The following is a 22,690-nucleotide window of genomic DNA, read 5'->3' as shown; positions in this document are numbered from 1 at the left end:
GGTGGGGAAGGGGGAACCTTTTGTAGTGATAATCAAGGTGGGCCATTTCCAGCACTTTACAAGAACAGTGGGAGGGGAAATAAACAAGGGGAAATAGTTTTACTTTGTGTAATGACACATCAACTCCCAGTCTCTATTCAAGCCGAAGTTAACTGTATCCAGTTTGCAAATTAATTCCAATTCAGCAGTCTCTCGTTGGAGTCTGTTTTTGAAGTATTTTTTGTTGAAGAATTGCCACTTTTAGGTTCACAGATTGACAGAGCCAGAAGAGTACCCAGAGGTCACCTACTACAGGACAGGCCCAACAAAGAAAATAACAGAACGCCACTAGCCATCACCTTCAGCCCCCAACTAAAACCTCTCCAACGCATCATCAAGGATCTACAACCTATCCTGAAGGTTGACCCATCACTCTCACAGATCTTTGCAGACAGGCCAGTCCTTGCTTACAGACAGCCCCCCAACCTGAAGCAAATACTCACCAGCAACCACACATCACAAAACAAAATCACTAACCCAGGAACCTATCTTTGCAACAAAGCCCGTTGCCAACTGTGTCTACATATCTATTCAGGGGACACCATCACAGGGCCTAATCACATCAGCCACACTATCAGAGGCTCGTTCACCTGCACATCTACCTATGTGATATACGCCATCATGTGCCAGCAGTACCCCTCTGCCATGTACATTGGCCAAACTGGACAGTCTCTATGCAAAAGAATAAATGGACACAAATCAGACATCAAGAATTATAACATTCAAAAACCAGTCGGAGAACACTTCAGTCTCTCCGGTCACTCGATTACAGACCTAAAAGTGCAATTCTTCAAAAACAGACTCCAAGGAGAGACTGCTGAATTGGAATTAATTTGCAAACTGGATACAATTAACTTCGGCTTGAATAGAGACTCGGAGTTGATGTGTCAGTTCACAAAGTAAAACTATTTCCCCTTCTTTATTTCCTCCCCTACTGTTCTTGTCAACTGCTGGAAATGAACCACCTTGATTATCACTACAAAAGGTGTCCCCCCCTCCCCCCGGTAATATCTCACCTCTCCTGGTCACTCTCCTTACAGTGTGTAGGGTAACACCCATTGTTTCATATTCTCTGTGTATATAAATCTCCCCACTGTATTTTCCACTGAATACATCCGATGAAGTGAGCTGTAGCTCACGAAAGCTTATGCTCAAATAAATTCGTTTGTCGCTAAGGTGCCACAAGTCCTCCTTTTCTTTTTATGAATTAACCAGACAGCAGTGGTGATAATTTACTGCACGCTCAGAAAACCAGGATTATTTTTAAAGGCAATTTTTAAAACCAGACGCGCTCTGTACAGGAGGAGTTTTATTAAGAATGGACAAGTGCAAGAAACCTGGAGTCTGGAAAAAGATGAATCCACTGGAGTCTGTACAGGGAATTCCCACGCTCTGCCTGTGACTTTAGGACTAATGGACCGATTTCCCCCTCCTGCAGAACGTGGCATTGGCTATTCAGGATACCCCAGTCGCTTTGCAAAAGAGGCAGCGTGTTCAAGAAACACAGTTCAGCCTTCGTTAGGTGAGTGCAAAGTGTGGCAAGATCCCGGTGTAAAAAAGTCGAGTTCAGTCAGGCTCCACCTTGGCTCACTGGCTCCTGCTTCCTGCCTGTCTTCTCCAGCTCAGTTTGCTGGCAAGGCAGGCTGAAGGGCGGGCAGCTAAATGTTAATCACACTTCTTAGGCGGATTCTATTTCTGCATGACTAGGAAATGTATAAGGCGGTCTCGGTTCTGTCGGAACCGAGGGTCTCTGACAATAAAAGTGAATGTTCCGAGGAGTGAAGCCCGGATAAAGGACTGGAGGCTTCACACTCTGGGTTCCTCTCAGTGTGAACGGCTCTGTTCTGGCGGTGACGGTGGGCACGGAGAGGGAGGGGGATTCGCGCTGGAGGTTTCTGTGCTCACCGCAGGAGGTTTCTGATCGCTGTGTCTCTCGCACAGTGATACCGGGCGGTGTCTTCGGCTCTCAGGCTGCTCATTTGCAGATACACCGTGCTGCTGGGCTCGTCTCTGGAGATGGGGAATCGCCCTTTCACCGCATCACTGGAATATGCTGCTGAACTATAAGCAGGTCTGAGTATCCGTGCGACCCACTCCAGTCCTTTCCCGGGAGCCTGACGGACCCAGTCCATGAAGTAGTTGCTGAAGGTGAATCCGGAGGCTTTGCAGGAGAGGCGGAGAGATCCCCCAGGGCTTTGAATCCCCCCTCCGGACTCCACCAGGTGGACCTGTGACCGGACACCTGGAAAGAAAGAAAGAATGAGAATCACATTCACACAGGGCCTGGCTCAAAGTCTATTGGGAAGCAGCAGAAAAGTTCCCACTGACTCCCTTGTACCCTGGGTCAGGTTAGGAATGTGCAAATCCCCTCTTGTCTGCAGTCCATGTAGCGGGGAAGGGGATAAAAGTACCTTGAAGGGCTGCTAGTAAGAAAGCGAGGGTCAGCCACAGTCTCATGTTGCTGAGGCTGGAAGGTTTTCTGATGGGATCTGCACCGACACTCGGACTGGCCCCTCCTCCCTTCTCACACTGCTGGGTCCCGGAGATCATGGGATTTCTATAGTGAGCAGAGGCACTGAATTTGCATCTCCTCCTCTTTATAAGACACATGTTGGCCCTCAGCCCTCAGCAAAGTCAGCCTCCCGGTAGTTGGGTGTAGCGGGAAAGGGTTATCTGGGTAAAGAGCTCCACCCATAGAATAATTTCTGCAGAATGCTCTACAATTACCCTGGTTGCTTTGGGGAGACAAAATTCCTTAAAGATCCTTCATCTTCCACTCAGTTCTGTCTGCTTGTCCCTCTGCTCTTCTGAGATCCCTGGAGCAGTGTGATCTGTCGGGGGAGCTTAGCCTGGCACTTGAGAACCTGGCGGTTTATTCCTGGCTCTGCTACTCGTGTGATGGGTGACCTTTGGCAAGAAACTTACACCCCTGTGCCTCGATTTGTATGGCAATACAACTGGGTAACCAGATTTTGACCCTCCTTTGACAAGGCTTTGAGGTATATCAATGAAAACCACTCTAGAATAGCTAGGTTTTGTTATTACTAGTAATGTCTGAAATCTTCTTCTTCTAGAAGAAGAATTGGAGACAATACATTAAACTCTTTCTAGCAATGATGGAAGAGAAGACAAAATTATTATGTATTATTATTCTACCAGCACCTTAAAATCAGTGGGAATTTGGGGGTCAGGATCCCCGCTGTGGTTGAGAGTCGCGATCCAAGAGGCGCCGTGATTCGGGACATAGCTGCTCAGTCAGGCAGTGAGTGTTATCTCCCAGGTGAGGGGTCGTGTGCTCAGACAAAGCTCCGTTTCCTTTAGGGGTGGGCGAACCTTTGCAGAGATGATTTTTTTTTTAAATCTGCGAGCTGGGGTTGGGATATTCAAGGGTCCTTAAGGGAGATAGCAGCTCACTGCGTCTCTGAGTTGCGCCACGGGCTATGTAAGGCCGGGAGAAGATTTGTCCCATGTTACTGAATCATATAGAAATACCCAAACACCCGGTAATGTTCACTTCCACCAGAAGGAGGCTTTTTGCCCACAAAAGCTGATGCCCAAAGAAATCGGTTAGTCTTTAAGGTGCCACCCTGACCGGTCTTCTTGTTGGCTTTGTGGATACAGACTAATGAGGTGCTACCCCTCCGATACTTGCCACCAGAAGGGTTATTCAGAGTGTAATGTGCCAGCGTGAACATAAGGGTGTCACTGTCTGTTCCCTTCTTCTGTCTGGAATGATCACTGGAAGCGAAACTCTCAAGGTCAGCTTCATTTATCTCCTTGCAGTCTGCTCTCTCTCTTTCTTTGCCTTTGGTGTATGTTTTCTTGAGGGGTGGGGGTAGTTATTTAAGATGTAATTTTGTGGGCGGGGGTTCTAGGAATTAGGGGGTTAGCTCACAAGCCTGAATCCCAGAGGCTGAGGTTTTCCAAAGCTTCCGTGGGATTATAATAGGAATGAAGTGCCCATATCTGAAGGGAAGGTTGGAAACCCTCAGCCTGGCTATAAGACAGGGGTTTAAATGACATGTTTTCATCCACTTTACCGTTGGGTCTGTCAGCCTGGGATATTGGGAGGTGGAAGGGTGAGGAAAGGCGGGGAGCAGTGGAGTGAGGGGCACAGAGCATGTCAGATGAACAGGGAAAGTTGCGGGCTGGCCTCTTCTAATAGTGCGGTCAGTCAGTGTGTGCGTTTGAGTGGGGGAGAGTCACGGAAAGGCCACTCAGGAGGTATCACGCGCACTGTCTCCCCGCGGCCAGCGGTAGAACTGCAGCGCCCCCAGCGGAGAGTTTGTCCTCAGCCAGCGAGGGCAGGTTTTTGTCTGAGCTCAGACCGGCTTCCCCGCACTGTGTCCAGCACATTGATATTGGGCGGTGTCCTCGGGCTTCAGACCGGTCATTTGCAGATACAGCAGACTCCCGTCCCTTCCCAGGGGCCTGTCTGACCCAGCGCATCCAGTTGCTGCTGAGGGTGAACACGGTGGGTTTGCAGGAAAGGCGGAGAGAGTCTCCGGGCTTTTGCACACCTCCTCTGGACTCTGCCAGCTGGACCTGGGACCGGGCACCTGCAAATAAAGACACAGTGAGATTCCTGCAGACCTGGCTCCTAGTGAGATTGATACAAAGCCTGGAGGCTCCCTGGTGTCTTCGGGAAAACAATGTACTGGAGGAAATCAGACGGAAATGTAGCCAGACTGGCATGTTCCTGAGCTTGGGGTTCTGCCTGGCACTGCACAGACTCTGGGGGCTGTGGATTCTCCACCCCAGACCTGCAGGGTGAGGGGAAGGGCTGGCTTTAAAGAGGAAGCTGAGCGAGGGAATTTGCGTGGTTTACTTTTTATAAGAGGGAAATAAACTGTAGTCCCCAATGCGTTGCCTGGGTGAATTCCTACTGGGAGTGAGCTGAGAATGACCCCTGCAGTGTTACTGGGGCACTGAGGTAGTGAGGCTGTGATGTCTTTCGGCAACACAGATTAGATGTCTAGAATTGGCACAGGAGTCTAAGGGAGTTGGGTTTGGGGTAACTAAATGATTTGGGAACCTAAATCCTCATCACTGTCTCAGGAATTTAGGCTCTGAAATATAAGTCACTATCGAAAGTTGGACTTGGGTTCCCAGCTTACTTAAACTGTTCCCAAATTGTACAATGGGAATTATATTTCTCTACTTTGAGATTCACTGATGAATCCTAAATGCAGCCTTGATGAGGGCCTTAAAATACCTAGATTGAATTAACCAAGTGGAGAACAGAGGATATCACAGGGTCACAGGGTCAAACACTCACGGAAGACCCAGTAGCTGCTCAGGTGAGTGAGGTCCACTCCAGATATCTCCCACCGGAAGCCCCCTCAGCTCCTCCTCCGGGTGGGTGCAGGGGGAAGGGAGGGGAGGGCTGTGAAGCATGTGTGCGCCCACTCCCCCTGGCATTGCTCTTGTGCTGTAGCCTTAGGCAGTGCCGGCCGGCGAGGGGGAGTTGCGCCGCTTTCAGTCAGGCAGGGACGCTCCAGGGCTGGGATGGAGGCGCTGCTCCGGGGCCCAGGTGAGGTGCGCGGGGGCCGGGGGCCACTCCAGGCAGGGCAGGGGGAGAGAACAGCTCCAAACATTGGTGGAGCAGGGCCCCCAGCCCTGAATATTCCGACCTTTATGTCTATGAATCAGTGACTCCCGGGGAGGTTGTGTGCCGGCTCAGAATTTCTTCCCTGGAGAGGAAAGAAAGAGGAAGGGACCCAAATAAGAATATCCTGACCTTTGTGGGAACTTGTATAAATTCCTTCACCTTGCGTAAAATCAAAAATGAGGAATAATAATAATACAAAGGGTTGGTTGTTGCTAGTCCCTTTCCCAGAACTGATCTCATTTTCACTTAGGGTATGTCTACACTACGAAATTAGGTCGAATTTATAGAAGTCGGTTTTTACAAATCGGTTTTATATATTCGAGTGTGTGTGCCCCCACAGAAAATGCTCTAAGTGCATTAAGTGCATTAACTCGGCGGAGTGCTTCTACAGTACCGAGGTAAGTGTTGACTTCCAGAGCGTTGCACTGTGGGTAGCTATCCCACAGTTCCTGCAGTCTCCGCTGCCCATTGGAATTCTGGGTTGAGATTCCAATGGCTGATGGGGCTAAAACATTGTTGCGGGTGGTTCTGGGTACATATCATCAGGCCCCCGTTCCCTCCCTCCCTCCGTGAAAGCAAGGGCAGACAATCGTTTCGCGCCTTTTTTCCTGAGTTACCTGTGCAGACGCCATACCACGGCAAGCGTGGAGCCCGCTCAGGTAACCATCACCCTATGTCTCCTGGGTGCTGGCAGACGTGGTACTGCATTGCTACACAGCAGCAGCAGCCCCTTGCCTTGTGGCAGCAGACGGTGCAATAGGACTGGTAGCCGTCCTCGTCATGTCCGAGGTGCTCCTGGTCGCCTGTGTGAGGTCGATCAGGAGCGCCTGGGCAGACATGGGCACAGGGACTAAATTTGGAGTGACTTGATCAAGTCATTCTCTTTAGTCCTGCAGTCAGTCCTATTGAGCCATCTTATGGTGAGCAGGCAGGCGATATGGATTGCTAGCAGTCGTATTGTTCCATCTTCTGCCAGGCAGGCAAGAGATGAGGATGGCTAGCTGTCGTATTGTACCATCTTCTGCTGAGCAGCCCTGAGATGTGGATGGCATGCAGTCCTTCTGCATCGTCTGCTGCCAGCCAAAGATGTAAAAGATAGATGGAGTGGATCGAAACAAGAAATAGAAAAAAGAAATTTGTTTTGTACTCATTTGCTTTCTGCCCCCTCCCCCGTCTAGGGGACTCATTCCTCTAGGTCACACTGTAGTCACTCACTCACAGAGAAGGTGCAACGAGGTAAATCTAGCCATGTATCAATCAGAGGCCAGACTAACCTCCTTGTTCCAATAAGAACAATAACTTAGGTGCACCATTTCTTATTGGAACCCTCCGTGAAGTCCTGCCTGAAATACTCCTTGATGTAAAGCCACCCCCTTTGTTGATTTTAGCTCCCTGAAGCCAACCCTGTAAGCCGTGTAGTCAGTCGCCCCTCCTTCCGTCAGAGCAACAGCAGACAATCGATCCGTGCCTTTTTTCTGTGCGGACGCCATACCAAGGCAAGCATGGAGGCCGCTCAGCTCACTTTGTCAATTAGGAGCACATTAATCACCACACGCATTATCCAGCAGTATATGCAGCACCAGAACCTGGCAGAGCGATACCGGGCGAGTAGGCGACGTCAGCGCGGTCGCGTGAGTGATCAGGACATGGACACAGATTTCTCTGAAAGCATGGGCCCTGCCAATGCATGCATCATGGTGCTAATGGGGCAGGTTCATGCTGTGGAACGCCGATTATGGGCTCGGGAAACAAGCACAAACTGGTGGGACCGCATAGTGTTGCAGGTCTGGGACGATTCCCAGTGGCTGCGAAACTTTTGCATGCATAAGGGCACTTTCATGGAACTTTGTGACTTGCTTTCCCCTGTCCTGAAGCGCATGAATACTAAGATGAGAGCAGCCCTCACAGTTGAGAAGCGAGTGGCGATAGCCCTGTGGAAGCTTGCAATGCCAGACAGCTACCGGTCAGCTGGGAATCAATTTGGAGTGGGCAAATCTACTGTGGGGGCTGCTGTGATGCAAGTAGCCCACGCAATCAAAGATCTGCTGATATCAAGGGTAGTGACCCTGGGAAATGTGCAGGTCATAGTGGATGGCTTTGCTGCAATGGGATTCCCTAACTGTGGCGGGGCCGTAGACGGAACCCATATCCCTATCTTGGCACCGGAGCACCAAGCCGCCGAGTACATAAACCGCGAGGGGTACTTTTCAATAGTGCTGCAAGCTCTGGTGAATCACAAGGGACGTTTCACCAACATCAACGTGGGATGGCCGGGAAAGGTACATGACGCTCGCATCTTCAGGAACTCTGGTCTGTTTCAAAAGCTGCAAGAAGGGACTTTATTCCCAGACCAGAAAATAACTGTTGGGGATGTTGAAATACCTATAGTTATCCTTGGGGACCCAGCCTACCCCTTAATGCCATGGCTCATGAAGCCGTACACAGGCAGCCTGGACAGTGGTCAGGAGCTGTTCAACTACAGGCTGAGCAAGTGCAGAATGGTGGTAGAATGTGCATTTGGACGTTTAAAGGCGCTGGCGCAGTTTACTGACTTGCTTAGACCTCAGCGAAACCAATATTCCCACTGTTATTACTGCTTGCTGTGTGCTCCACAATATCTGTGAGAGTAAGGGGGAGACGTTTATGGCGGGGTGGGAGGTTGAGGCAAATCGTCTGGCTGCTGGTGACGCGCAGCCAGACACCAGGGCAGTTAGAAGAGCACAGGAGGGTGCGGTACGCATCAGAGAAGCTTTGAAAACCAGTTTCATGACTGGCCAGGCTACGGTGTGAAAGTTCTCTTTGTATCTCCTTGATGAAACCCCCCGCCCCTTGGTTCACTCTACTTCCCTGCAAGCTAACCACCCTCCCCTCCTCCCTTTAATCATTGCTTGCAGAGGCAATAAAGTCATTGTTGCTTCACATTCATGCATTCTTTATTAATTCATCACACAAATAGGGGGATGACTACCAAGGTAGCCCCGGAGGGGTGGTGGAGGAGGGAAGGAAAATGCCACACAGCACTTTAAAAGTTTACAACTTTAAAATTTATTGAATGCCAGCCTTCTTTTTTTGGGGCAATCCTCTGTGGCAGAGTGGCTGGTTGGCCAGTGGCCCCCCCACCGCGTTCTTAGGAGTCTGGGTGTGGAGGCTATGGAACTTGGGGAGGAGGGCGATTGGTTACACAGGGGCTGTAGTGGCAGTCTGTGCTCCAGCTGCCTTTGCTGCAGCTCAACCATACACTGGAGCATACTGGTTTGGTCCTTCAGCAGCCTCAGCATTGAATCCTGCCTCCTCTCATCACGCTGCCACCACATTTGAGCTTCAGCCCTGTCTTCAGCCCATCACTTACTCTCTTCAGCCCGCCACCTCTCCTCCCGGTCATTTTGTGCTTTCCTGCACTCTGACATTATTTGCCTCCACGCATTCGTCTGTGCTCTGTCAGTGTGGGAGGACAGCATGAGCTCAGAGAACATTTCATCACGAGTGTGTTTTTTTTTCTTTCTAATCTTCACTAGCCTCTGGGAAGGAGAAGATCCTGTGATCATTGAAACACATGCAGCTGGTGGAGAAAAAAAAAAGGGACAGCGGTATTTAAAAAGACACATTTTATAAAACAGTGGCTACAGTCTTTCAGGGTAAACCTTGCTGTTAACATTACATACATAGCACATGTGCTTTCGTTACAAGGTCGCATTTTGCCTCCCCCCACGGCGTGGCTACCCCCTCAACCCTCCCCCTTCCCCGTGGCTTACAGCAGGGAACATTTCTGTTCAGCCGCAGGCAAACAGCCCAGCAGGAACGGGCTCCTCTGAGTGTCCCCTGAAGAAAAGCACCCTGTTTCAACCAGGTGACCATGAATGATATCTCACTCTCCTGAGGATAACACAGAGAGATAAAGAACGGATGTTGTTTGAACACCAGCAAACATACACTGCAATGCTTTGTTGTACAATGATTCCTGGGTACGTGTTACTGGCCTGGAGTGGTAAAGTGTCCTACCATGAAGGACGCAATAAGGCTGCCCTCCCCAGAAACCTTTTGCAAAGGCTTTGGGAGTACATCCAGGAAAGCCGCAAATGCCAGGGCAAATTAATCCTTTCACATGCTTGCTTTTAAACCATGTATAGTATTTTAAATGGTACACTCACCGGAGGTCCCTTCTCTGCCTGCCGGGTCCAGGAGGCAGCCTTGGGTGGGTTTGGGGGGTACTGGCTCCAGGTCCAGGGTGAGAAACAGTTCCTGGCTGTCAGGAAAACAGGTTTCTCCGCTTGCTTGCTGTGAGCTATCTACAACCTCATCATCATCATCATCATCTTCTTCGTCCCCAAAACCTGCTTCTATGTTGCCTCCATCTCCATTGAAGGAGTCAAACAACACGGCTGGGGTAGTGGTGGCTGAACCCTCTAAAATGGCATGCAGCTCATCATAGAAGCGGCATGTTTGGGGCTCTGACCCGGAGCGGCCGTTCACCTCTCTGGTTTTCTGGTAGGCTTGCCTCAGCTCCTTAAGTTTCACGTGGCACCGCTTTGGGTCCCTGTTATGGCCTCTGTCCTTCATGCCTTGGGAGATTTTGACAAAGGTTTTGGCATTTTGAAAACTGGAACGGAGTTCTGATAGCACGGATTCCTCTCCCCATACAGCGATCAGATCGCGTACCTCCCGTTCAGTCCATGCTGGAGCTCTTTTGCGATTCTGGGACTCCATCATGGTCACCTCTGCTGATGAGCTCTGCATGGTCACCTGCAGCTTGCCACGCTGGCCAAACAGGAAATGAGATTCAAGAGTTCGCAGTTCTTTTCCTGTCTACCTGGCCAGTGCATCTGAGTTGAGAGTGCTGTCCAGAGAGGTCACAATGGAGCACACAGTGATCATTGTCTCCACAGTACCCCAAATTCAACCCGGCAAGGCCGATTTAAGCGCTAATCCACTTGTCAGGGGTGGAGTAAGGAAATCGATTTTAAGAGCCCTTTAAGTCGAAATAAAGGGCTTCATCGTGTGGATGGGTGCAGGTTTACATCGATTTAATGCTGCTAAATTTGACCTAAAGTCCTAGTGTAGACCAGGGCTTAGAGGCCTTGGGCACCCCCAACATCAAACTGCTTCTCCAGTTACTGCAGGGAGAGGCTTTTGTCTGAGCTCAGACCGGCTTCCCTCACTGTGTCTCTCACACAGTGATACCAGGCGGTGTCCTCGGGCTTCAGGCCGGTCAGCTGCAGATACAGCTCACTCTTGGAATCATCCCTGTAGATGGTGAATCGGCCTTTCACTGAATCAGGGTAATATGTACTGCCCCCACCGGAGTTCATAGCAGCGACCAATTCAAGTCCCTTCCCTGGAGCCTGTCGGACCCAATCCATCCTGTAGTTGCTGAAGGTGAACCGGGAAGCTTTGCAGGAGAGGCGAGAGAGTCTCCAGGCTTTTTCACATCCCCTCCCGACTCCACCAGCACCTGTGACCGGGCACATGAGAATACGGACAGGTTGTAAATATCGATATAAAAAACAGTGATAACATAATATTTTTCTCAGTGACAGTTCTTCAGAAGAGGAAAATACCTTCCAAAGCCGCTACAGCAAAAATTACAAGCAGCAAAAACCGCATTTTCCCTGGTGCTGGAGGGGAAAGTTCTCAGGGGACTGGCTGGTCACTGCACAGACCCAGGGGACTGCGGATTGTGTCTCCGGGTCAGCTCCCAGACTACTGCACTGGGCAGCACAGCATGGGGAGGAGGTGACCAGCCCTCTGTGGAGAAAGAAGTCGTTCAGGACTATTTAGAAAAGCTGGACGAGCACAAGTCCATGGGGCCAGATGTGCTGCATCTGAGAATGCTAAAGGAGTTGGCGGAAGTGATTGCAGAGCCATAGGCCATTATCTTTGAAAACTCATGATAATCGGGGGAAGTCCCGGACGACTGGAAAAAGGCTAAAGTAGTGCCCATCTTTAAAAAAGGGAAGAAGGAGGATCCTGGGAACTACAGGCCAGTCAGCCTCACCTCAATCCCTGGAAAAATCATGGAGCAGGTCCTCAAGGAATCAATTCTGAAGCACTTAGAGGAGAGGAAAGTGATCAGGAACAGTCAGCATGGATTCACCAAAGGCAAGTCATGCCTGACTAATCTAATTGCCTTCTATGACGAGATAACTGGCTTTGTGGATGAGGGAAAAGCGGTGGACGTGTTGTTCGTTGACTTTAGCAAAGCTTTTGACATGGTCTCCCACAGTATTCTTGCCAACAAGTTAAAGAAGTATGGGCTGGATGAATGGACCATAAGGTGGATAGAAAGTTGGCTAGATTGTCGGGCTCAACGGGTAGTGATCAATGGCTCCATGTCTAGTTGGCAGCTGGTGTCAAGTGGAGTGCCCCAAGGGTCGGTCCTCGGGCCGGTTTTGTTCAATATAGAATCATAGAATCGTAGTATATCAGGGTTGGAGGGGGCCTCAGGAGGTCATCTAGTCCAAGCCCCTGCTCAAAGCAGGACCAATCCCCAACTAAATCATCCCAGCCAGGGCTTTGTCAAGCCTGACCTTAAAAATATCTAAGGAAGGAGATTCCACCACCTCCCTAGATAATGCATTCCAGTGTTTCACCACCCTCCTAGTGAAAAAGTTTTTCCTAATATCCAACCTAAACCTCCCCCCCTGCAATTTGAGACCATTACTTCTTGTTCTGTCACCTGCTACCACTGAGAACAGTCTCGATCCATCCTCTTTGGAACCCCCTTTCAGGTAGTTGAAAGCAGCTATCAAATCCCCCCTCATTCTTCTCTTCTGCAGACTAAACAATCCCACTTCCCTCAGCCTCTCCTCATAAGTCATGTGTTCCAGTCCCCTAATCATTTTTGTTGCCCTCCGCTGGACTCTTTCCAATTTTTCCACATCCTTCTTGTCGTGTGGGGCCCAAAACTGGACACAGTACTCCAGATGAGGCCTCACCAATGTCGAATAGAGGGGAACAAACACGTCCCTTGATCTGCTGGCAATGCCCCTACTTATACATCCCAAAATGCCATTGGTCTTCTTGGCAACAAGGGCACACTGTTGACCCATATCCAGCTTCTCATCCACTGTCACCCCTAGGTCCTTTTCTGCAGAACTACTGCCGAGCCATTCTGTCCCTAGTCTGTAGCGGTTCATGGGATTCTTCTGTCCTAAGTGCAGGACTCTGCACTTGTCCTTGTTGAACCTTATCAGATTTCTTTTGACCCAATCCTCCAATTTGTCTAGGTCCCTCTGTATCCTATCCCTACCCTCCAGCATATTGACCTCTCCTCCCAGTTTAGTGTCATCTGCAAACTTGCTGAGGGTGCAATCCACACCATCCTCCAGATCATTTATGAAGTTATTGAACAAAACCGGCCCGAGGACCGACCCTTACCCATATCTTCATAAACGGGCCTCAACTTCTCCCTCAGAGCCGCCTCCCCTTGAGCGACCCCATTAAATCCCACCGTGTTCCTGTCCACAGCCCTTAGCCACGTGACTGTCCCCAATGCCCTGCGGGCCAGGGCTGGGCTGGGCTGAGTGATGCCATCGGGGGCTGAGGGGTGGGGTCTTTTATCTCCATGGTGACTCTGTGACATGGTGGTACTTTATTGTGGGTTGGGATGTTTCAGCTCCACCCACTGACACCAGCGGAGGGTGCGGGCTGGGATTTCCACAGGGCAGTTGGTGAAAATAACCCAGGAGCCGCTTTGGAGAGTCCCGGTGGCGCCACATCCCCCGGCGCAGCGGAGCGGGGTTTATTCCGGCGCCGGGTGATCTCTGCCCCCCAGCCCCGCCTGGACCCTGAATGGCCCATTTCCACACCTGGCCTCCATCTCTCTCTGCCTCAGTCCCCCGCCCCGAACCAGGGGCTGTGATCGTTCCCCGGCCTCCCGGCGGCGTTGTGGGGACAAAGGCAATAACCGCAAGTGAAGGGCGGAGACGCCATGGTGAGGGGCTCCACATCTGTTATAATGCACTAATCACCTTCTGCTGCATTAATGCCAGTTTTCTGAAAGGGCCAGAGCCTCCCTGGTGTAAATCAGGAGTAACTCGTGTCTAGTGAATGCGGTTGCGGTGACTTTACACTGGGGGCGGGGGGGAATTTGTCCCCAGGGGCAATTCGCTCCATCACTTGGGTCTGATTCAAACCGCAACCCCCTTGGGCCATTTACACTGACAGACGCTGTCCTGTGAGTCTGACACCGAGACGGGCCCAGGCAGAGCCAACGTGCCAGGTCTGCGAGGGGAGAGCGACTCAGAACACGACTCACTCCGGATTGGAGTTCACAGATGAAGCGGGAGGTCTCTGTACCTCAGGCGCAGCGGGGCTCTGGGCAGGAAGGGGAGACACATTGCCCTGGAACGGAAGGGTTAAAACTGGCGGGAGGTTTGTGTTCCGTTCCCCCGGGTGCCGGGTCTCCTGCCCGAGCCCGAAGCGGGGGGTGTCGCTGCTGCCCCCGCGCGGCTGCCGGGAGAAGGGCGATTCCGCAGCCTGGGTTTTTGTATGATCACAAACCGGTTTCGTGTCACTGTGTCTCTCGCACAGTAATAGCGGGCAGTGTCCTCGGGCTTCAGGCCGGTCATTTGCAGATACAGCTCACTCTTGGAGTCATCCCTGGAGATGGTGAATCGCCCTTTCACTGAATCGAGGTAGTATACAGGACTCCCACCGGTGTATACAGCAGCGATCCATTCCAGTCCCTTCCCGGGAGCCTGGCGGACCCAGCTCATGTAGTAGCTGCTCAAGTCTAACCCGGAGGCTTTGCAGGAGAGGCGGAGAGAGTCTCCGGGCTTTTTCACATCCCCTCCGGACTCCACCAGCGTCTGGGACCGGACACCTGGGAATAAAGACAGGCCATTAATATCGGTATAAAAACAGCGAGAACACAATATTCTTCGAACTCTGCCAGGTCTTCAGAGGAGGAAAATACCTTCCAAAGCTGCTAGAGCGACAATGACAAGGAGCAAAAATCCCATTTTCTCCAGGTGCTGGAGGGGAAAGTTGTCAGGGGACTGGCTGGTGACTGCACTGACCCAGGGGGCTGCGGATTGTGTCTCCGGGTGCAGCCTGGGCAGAGGGAGGCAGAGATTTAAAGAGGAAACTGTCTCCCTCATTTGCATGCCCCGCTTTATAAGAGACACACACTCCTGCTGCCAGTGATCAGACTGACTCGCCCTCGGGCTCCAGGTGCAGGAGTCAGAGTGTCCCGTCCTGGGTGTCTGTGCAGCGCCGGGCACAGGGCGCTGGGGTCCTCCTGACACTTTCGGACCCTGGGAGGAATGAACAGCTCCCTGCAGGGACTGTATTTCCTCGCATGGGAACTGAGGGTCTGGCTTTTTTCACCTGATATTGGGAATTAGGGGGACTCAGCTCTGGAGCCCGGATCCACAAGCATAAGCGCCATGCAACGTCCGGTCAGGGGGGCCAGTGTCCGGTGGGGGGGAGGGGCGAAGTCTTGTCTCTGGGATACATTGGGCTGGGCCCCCCCTGGAGAGGGAAGATTTCCCATGGCCCTGGGAGGAATTTGGGAGGGAAGCCCCTTTCCCTTCCTTTCCGGCAGTGACCGGCTACACTGAAATGATCCATGACACTGGGAACGTGATCTGAGCAAGCCTGGCTCATGCTTTGACCAGGTCTGGGGCCCGCCTGTGGGTGCAGATGGGAGAAACTGCTGGGGGAGGGGGGAGTCTGAGGACAGAGTTAAGTTTTGCCGTGAAGACTCCCTGACATTAGTGTGCCAAGGGCGGGGTCTCTGGGTGTTTTTCTTTAGGGGAGACTCGAGGAGGATTCAGGCTACAGTGAAGGAAGATTATTATGCATGGTTGAGATTTATATTCCTGTTCATATTTCCATTCCCACTCCACTTCCCATTTACACTCTGTAAACTCGGCAAGAGGGGATCCCATCCTCTGTGTGAGCTGGAATTGCCTGGGTCCGTCAGCGTGGGGCCGAGCTAAGGGGGTAAAGGTAGTTGGGGTGAGGACTCAAATCCTTTCGCTAGCCCATTTCACCGGAGTAGTCTATAAGCCAGGAAAGTTCCCCACAGTAGCTGGACCATTCCCCCGCTTACATAATTGGCATCACGAACAGGATCCTATCCACAGGGTCCACCCCATTGGTTTCCTGGTTGAGTTCTGACAGCATTGTCCAGGCCTGGTCAAGAACCCTGGTCAAGAATGGCTGGAACTGAAGAACTATGGGCCCACTTTGCTGAACTTGTGCACAGATGATCAGACCAAGCTGAGGCATTACAACAAGCTAGAACAGAACAGAGAGAAGCCGTATCACTGGCTAAGTTAGTAATAGACCATCAGGCAGCAGAAGCTAAGAAACCCCCTACTATTTATGTCCTACGGGAGCAGAAAGTCACAGAGTTTGGTGGCTTCCCAACAAGACCAGGAGACATTACAGTAGAGGAGTGAGTCAAGTCTGTGAAGGCAACTCTGTGTGTGCTCAGAGTACCTGAAGAGAATCATATGGACTTCATAGAGGAGCACCTAAGGGCCAGGGCCAAGGCCACAGTTAAGCTCATGGCAATGGCAGACAAGAAAGATGTGGAAAAGGTATTTGAACTCCTCCTGGAAGAGTAGGGAGGCAAGGTGTCACAGTCACAATAAAATAGCCTCATGGGAATGTCCCAGGCACGATAAAATTGCCCCCCATGAGGTCTCCTGGGTAAGCACCAGCCTTCTATATCACTGCCTCCTATATAGGCATATTCATAGGAAAGGATTTTGGGAGGGGTTGAAGGCGTGAGTGTGGAGTGCAAGATTCCTTTGCAGGTAGTGAGAGGCCAAAGGGGGAGGAAGGGAGAAAGGAATGTATTAACTCGATGATCCAGCTAGGTGCGAAGAAAGGAAGCTGACTCCAGCCACTCAAGGCCAATGCACCCAAGCAGACTCTCTGATGCCAAGAAAGACGGGGGCCTGGATTCCAACCCCAACCAGCTGTGAGAACAGAGCAGTAAACTGAACAGGACTGCAGGGGATTGAGAAAACTAGTGAGAAGGCAAAGGTCAGCGAATGGGAACATAACAACCCTGAAGCCGATGTGTTTTGGGGAAGCCAAGGAAGCCTCGGAAGGCCGGTTTGGACTGATACAAAGAGCAAAGGGGACAAAGGTCCCTGGACGAAACGCCCCCAGAAGAACCCAGGACTTAAAACCTTCCCGAGAGCTGAAGTAAGTCGGAGATCAACAGCGGACCCTTGACAACCTGAGTACAGGACAGAATTCCCATCCACCTCTCCCCCGGCTTCTTCGTATGTTACACCCGGGCTTGGCCAGCCTCGGGTAGTGCATGTGTGAGTATGAAAGTGGATTCGGGCTGGGGCATTAACGCTTCCCTCTGTCCTCTGATTGACGTGGGGAATCCCCAGCACTCTCCGCTGTTATTTTACTTTATTTTATAAATAAAGCTTTAAACTCAGTCACTGGGTGTCCTCAGTCATCTCCTCCCCTAACGGTACTGTGGCCTCAGACTGATCACCTGACGCCTCAGGCAGATTGGTAACTTAATCTGTCACAAAGGTACCTATTGGAACCAGACGAAAGCAGTTATTTGAGAGCAAGCAGGAGCCTGGTGAAACTGTCTGTCCATATGCAAATGAGATCCAGGAGAGAATGAGCAAATTGGAGGGGCGAGACCCTCGACGATTTCCAGATCCAGATATGTTTCTGAAACAGCAGTTGGTGCTGGGGCTCCAGGATGATTCCTTCCACCGTGAAATTAAAAGGAGGTTTAAGGAAGAGTCCAGTCAGAAGTTCCATTAACTCAGGCTGGCTGCCATTATGTAGTCGGAAGAAGAGGAAGTTCCTGTGGCAGACATGGCCAAGCTGAAGTCCTGTCCACGAAGTGGGGGCCAAGTGAATGCAAGTGCTGGGGGAAAGATCCTGCCCCAAACACAGTTAACACTGGAAAGATTAAGTGAAGCTGTCCAAAAACTGGCAGTCCAACAGCTGAAAGTGATGACTGAAGTAATGAAAGGAAAAACCTCCACTAAAATGCCAAAGTATCCAAGGACACCAGGATCCTGAAGAAACCCACTGCAGGATGAGCAGGGAAGGTACATTTGTTACACTTGTGAAAGGCCAGGGCATACTAGCCGAGAATGTCCACTGAGAAGAAGAAGAGAGTCCCAGGCACTGGAAACCAATGGGGCACCAGGAGCGAGTGGTCCATCTACAGTAGAAGGCCAAGCAGCGGCAGAAGGATTCCTCGGCCTGTCCTTGGTGGAAAATCACTCTGCATACAGTGTTGAAAGGGACACGGGCAGTGCCAGCATATCTAGTGACTTCCGTAAGTGAGCATTTGGAGACTGTCTAACTGCTGAAGTATGTATAGCAGGAGTGGAAACCAGATGTTTGTTAGATACTGGCTCAGAAGTCACCACCATGACTGAGTCGCATTTTCAAAATAATTTGACAGACAAGGAGCTGACCATGCACAGCACACAGTTTCTATGTCTAACAGTAGTTAATGGACTGGCAATCCCAGTGGTGGGATGCCTTAAAGCAGACATAGACTACATGGGTCAGACTCTGCCAAGGAAATGCATCTTCATCCTGAAAGACAAAGCCTCTGAAGGGAGCCATATGGGAGAAGGAGTCCCAGGGATTCTAGGGATGAACATCATTAGTGAGCTGAAGGAGTTACTGTTGCCGGTAGAAGGAACCAGGAGGATAAATTGCCATGGGCACCCCGAGAAGAATGCTGTGCTGAGTCGAGTACTGGCTCGAGCAGAGAGACAAAACCATTGACTGGGCCCTGCGGGGCAGATTGGAAATGTTAAAGTGGACAGAAAACAGGAGAGTGTTGTTCCTCCTTGGAGAGGGAGCATCCTTGATGAACACTGCTGGGTCCCAGGAAATACCAATAGATATGGAGCTCTTGTAGAGCCTACATATGGGGTAAACCTACCGAATGGGCTCCAGCCAGCCAATATCTGACTAATGCCATCAAAGGAAGAGGACCAGTGAGTCTTCTGAACTCAAGTTTGAAGGCTGTGGAGTTGCCTCCTCAAAACGGAACTGCAGAGGTACATTGTCCTGCGGGAGTGGTTCCTCGGGTGAAGGTAACATTTGAGGAGAATGGAAATGAGCTGCGGGTGAGAAAGAGGGAGAAGGGAGGACGAGCTCCCTTTCCTCGAGAAAGACGTGGTGAGAGACTGCCAGTTTCAGTTCAAGCAGCACGCCAGGGGCTGATGCCTGCACAGATGGCTAACTTAATGGCGTTACCAGAGAAGCATCAAGAAGTCTTTTCTAAGGATGCGATGAACAGTTTGGATGACTGGGTCAAAGGTCACCATGACAGGCTGAAGACAGCCTGTGAAGTTGCTCTCAATACAACTAAAGACAAAGAGCAAAGGAGGAAAAGGACTTAGGGTCGCAAGTCCAGTGGGGCTCTCCTCATGCCTGGTGACCGTGTACTAGTTCATAACCATAGACACCAGGGGCGTAATAAAATACAGGACAAGTGGGAGTCAAGTCCCCACACAGTAGTCGCTCACAACCCCTCCGGACTCCACCACCCCCTGCCTGCCCAACACAAGGAAAGGGGTGACCTTCTCACAGCAGGGCTCCGAGCATGATTGCGTCTGAGATTCCTAGCTGAATTTATGTCGGTCAAATTCACATCTTCTGTATCCCCTTCCCTGACTCCCAAACCTAGTCCTCACCCTAATGATAAATTCACACCCTGACCTGAACACTTATTGTGACATTCTCTGATTAGAATAGGACCATTTGGATCGTTGTTGCAACTACTGTTATATATTTGCAGCTAATATTGTATCAAGGTTGTTGAGTGAGGTGTCTATGAAAAGGTTATGATTTGCTGATGATAATTAGGCTATCCATATACAGGTATCATTTTTGTATGTGAAGTTATCAGTATTGGAATATCCACCTGTTTTATGGGGATTGTCTGCCCCTTTCTTTACAGTTCACCCTAGTGGAGTGACCATACCTATCCCCCGCTGGGATACCAGTCGCAGCCAGATATGCCATGTAAGGTATCTGCAAAAATGTTATAATTTGGCAGGTGTGATGATCTTGTTTATATGTTTGTATTACCTTTGTATTATGAGTTATAGCTATGACTGTAGGTCTGTATTTCAAACTTTATAATTGATTAATTATAATTATAATCTGTAATTGATTCCTTTAACCAATTGTAGCTCTCATCTTTCTTTCTTTCTTTCTTTCTTTCTTTCTTTCTTTCTTTCTTTCTTAATAAACCCTTTATATTTTAGATACCCCAAAATCACGCCGATGCCAATCCCTTAGTAAGATCAAAGTTGTGTATTGACCTGGGTGTGTGGCTGGTCCTTTGGGATGAGAAGAACCTATTATTTGATGAGACTGGTTGTAAAAAACCACTCATCTCTGAACCTAGTGTTTTTGGTGGTGATATAAGAGCTGGAATGCCTGAGGAAACTGCCTTTATGTTTTCTTGTTAGCCGCTGTGGTGAACCAGGAATTTACTTTTGTGGCTGCTTTGGTATATCTTATAAAAAAATAAACACCAGTTTGGGGTTGTGTTTGTCCTATTTCTCAGCAGTTCATCCTGTCTTTGGCATTTTCAGCTGTGACTCATTAAGAAACAGTTGCATTTATCTTCACCTTAAAATGACCAGACATTATCGTGTGACTGGGGAGGCGGGGGTAAAGTGGCATGCCCAAGGTCGCCTAGTAATTCCCTGGTAGAGGTGAGAACAGAACCCAGTTCCCATGAGTCCAGTGCATGACTACAACGGGGCAGCTTCTGCAGCCAGCTGCAAATCTGTGAGGGAATTAAAGTGTACGCAAAGGCAGTGGACCATCTCTCTACACTGAGTTCATTTTTCACTCAGTGCTGGGTAAAACTCTGGTGTCTGTCACTCAGCACAAATTGAGAATAATGATATTTACCCCAGAGAAGTGACTTCATATTTAAAGCAATGTTGCTGGGAGGAGAATTTGGTCCATTCTCTTTATATTCCATGCATACAGGAATTGTATGGATGTGTCTCTTTGTGTGTTTGTGTTTATGTGTTTGTGTGAGTTTTCTGTGTGTTAAAATACTAATCTGATTGTGTGTTTAGGTGTGTATGTTTGTGTAAGGAAGGGTTTGTTTGTGTCTGAGCTTGCTTTTTGTGTTTAGATGTGTATTTGTTTTTTGAGTGATTGTGTATATTTATGTGTTTGTATGTGTGTTTGCATGCTGTCTCTGTTTGTGTTCTTGTGGAGCAGTGATTGCCTGTATGTGTGTTTGTGTATTTTTCTGTGTGCATCAGTGTTTTGTTTGTGTGTCTGGAATAGAAGAAAAAGGGAGCGAGAATAAATCTTTCCAGCACCCTGTCTGATGCTCAGAGGAGTTCCAGGGGGAGTGAGTGGAACCGATTCTGAAACTGCACCAGTCTGCAAGTATTTCTAGCCTGGGAGACTTTCTCCGGGCTGCTCCCATCGCCTGTCCCGGGCAGTCGGGGGCTGGTTCGCGCCCTCAGCAGCGGACACGTCGCGCTGTTACTGCAGGGGGAGGTTTTTGGCTGAGCTCAGACTCGCTTCCCCTCGCTGTGTGTCTGGCGCAGTAATACACGGCGGGGTCCTCCGCTTTCAGGCCGGTCATTTGCAGGGAGAAGCTGGTGCTGTCCTTGGAGGCTGTGAGCCGGCCCTGGACGGAGGAGGCGTAGTACTTGCTTCCCTCACTGTAATACCGCACCAGCCACTCCAGGCCCTGTCCCGGCTCCTGTCTGATCCAGCCCATCCAGGAGCTGCTAAGAGTGAACCCGCTGGTGGCACATTGCAGTTTATGGGACTCTCCGGGCTTCTTCAGGACTGGCCCCAACTGGGTCAGAACCACCTGCGAGCGGGCCCCTGGGGGAGAAGGGAAATGGCAGATTGGAATTAAAGCTCAGTCACCACATGAAACCAGTCATTAGCCCCGGGTTCAATGGAAAGTGAACAGGGAACAGTGGGAGAACCAGCCACACTGGGCACTTTGTACATCAGTCGGTGGGAGACGAGAGAAGAAAGAAGTGTCCCACCCCACATCGATATCAGCCGCAATAGTCCCAGACACCCGACCCCTCCTGTGTATTAATGGGGGATAAATTACCTTCCAGAGCCACTGCAAAGAAAACCAAATGGAGCCAAAGTGTCATTTTCCGCGTTGTTGTTGGGGAAAGTTTTCAGACTTTTGGCCGGTAACCGCAGAGACCCAGGGGCTGTGGATTGTCCCTCTGGCTGCAGCCTGGGCCTAGAGGGGGACAGATTTAAACAGGAACCTGTCACTCCTATTTGCATATCCCCCTCCTTATAAGACGGACGAGCTCCCTAAGAGCGGCCTCTGAAAACCTCGGTTTGGGGATTCAGGGAGGCGCAGTCAGACGTCAGTGGTTAGGGATCCAGGCTGGAGTTAGGGGCATGGGGATCCATCCCCCTTTTCCTCCACAGACTCCCTGGGTTACCCTGGGCAAGCGTGACGTGTCCCCTTGTGTTTCAGGCCCCCACCCTCACCTCGGACACTCCGGCCCTTTCCTGCCCCACAGCGCTGTTGTGAGGACAAACTCGTGAAAGATCAGGAGGTCCCCAGATGCCATGTGATGTGGCCATGAGAGGGCCTAAAACAGAGGAGTGTCTCTTCGCCTGGTCCTGCTCCTAAGAGCATGGCAATGACCGGGGGTATTTTCAGGACCGCACGGGAACATTTCCAGCCACACACCACGTGGATTCTCCTTACCATGGGAAATGTGACTGGTTTCTGAGCTGGGTAACTTGAGTCACGATGCGTTGTTGTGGGCAGTGCGCTGTAAATACTCCAGCACTGCTACAGACTGATGGGAAGCCCATGAAAGTCAGAGAAAGAAACAAACACACCCAGAACCACCGGCTGGTTAGTCCCGTGTTCGCTGGAGGCCGCCCTGTCTGCATGCAACTGAGTCCCGACAATTCTGCAGCGATGGCTTGAAATTTCCGTGCAGGTGTTTCCAAAACAGGGAGGGGAGTTATCATAGAGCCAGAGCTAATGAGGATGATTCCTACAGAGAGTCAGAAATTCTGATTGAATGACACACCCCG

General features: G+C 50.5%; 3 gene segments (V, D, J or C); all 3 read right to left on the bottom strand.

Annotated features, from left to right (window-relative positions):
* Nucleotides 1-1,940: 1,940 nt before the first annotated feature.
* LOC119567829 lies at nucleotides 1,941-2,585 on the bottom strand. The segment is given in 2 exon segments: nucleotides 1,941-2,281; nucleotides 2,451-2,585. Coding segments are annotated over 2 exon segments (387 nt in total).
* A 2,712-nt stretch (nucleotides 2,586-5,297) lies between these two features.
* Nucleotides 5,298-14,688, bottom strand: LOC102934221. The segment is given in 3 exon segments: nucleotides 5,298-5,363; nucleotides 14,164-14,471; nucleotides 14,565-14,688. Coding segments are annotated over 3 exon segments (420 nt in total).
* Nucleotides 14,689-20,687: 5,999 nt separating this feature from the next.
* Nucleotides 20,688-21,853, bottom strand: LOC122462682. The segment is given in 2 exon segments: nucleotides 20,688-21,487; nucleotides 21,729-21,853. Coding segments are annotated over 2 exon segments (420 nt in total).
* Between the last annotated feature and the right edge of the window lie 837 nt (nucleotides 21,854-22,690).

This window comes from Chelonia mydas, chromosome 13 (assembly GCF_015237465.2).
Source record: "Chelonia mydas isolate rCheMyd1 chromosome 13, rCheMyd1.pri.v2, whole genome shotgun sequence".
NCBI classification, from domain to species: Eukaryota; Metazoa; Chordata; order Testudines; family Cheloniidae; genus Chelonia; species Chelonia mydas.
This window is presented reverse-complemented; position numbering and strand designations above follow the sequence as displayed.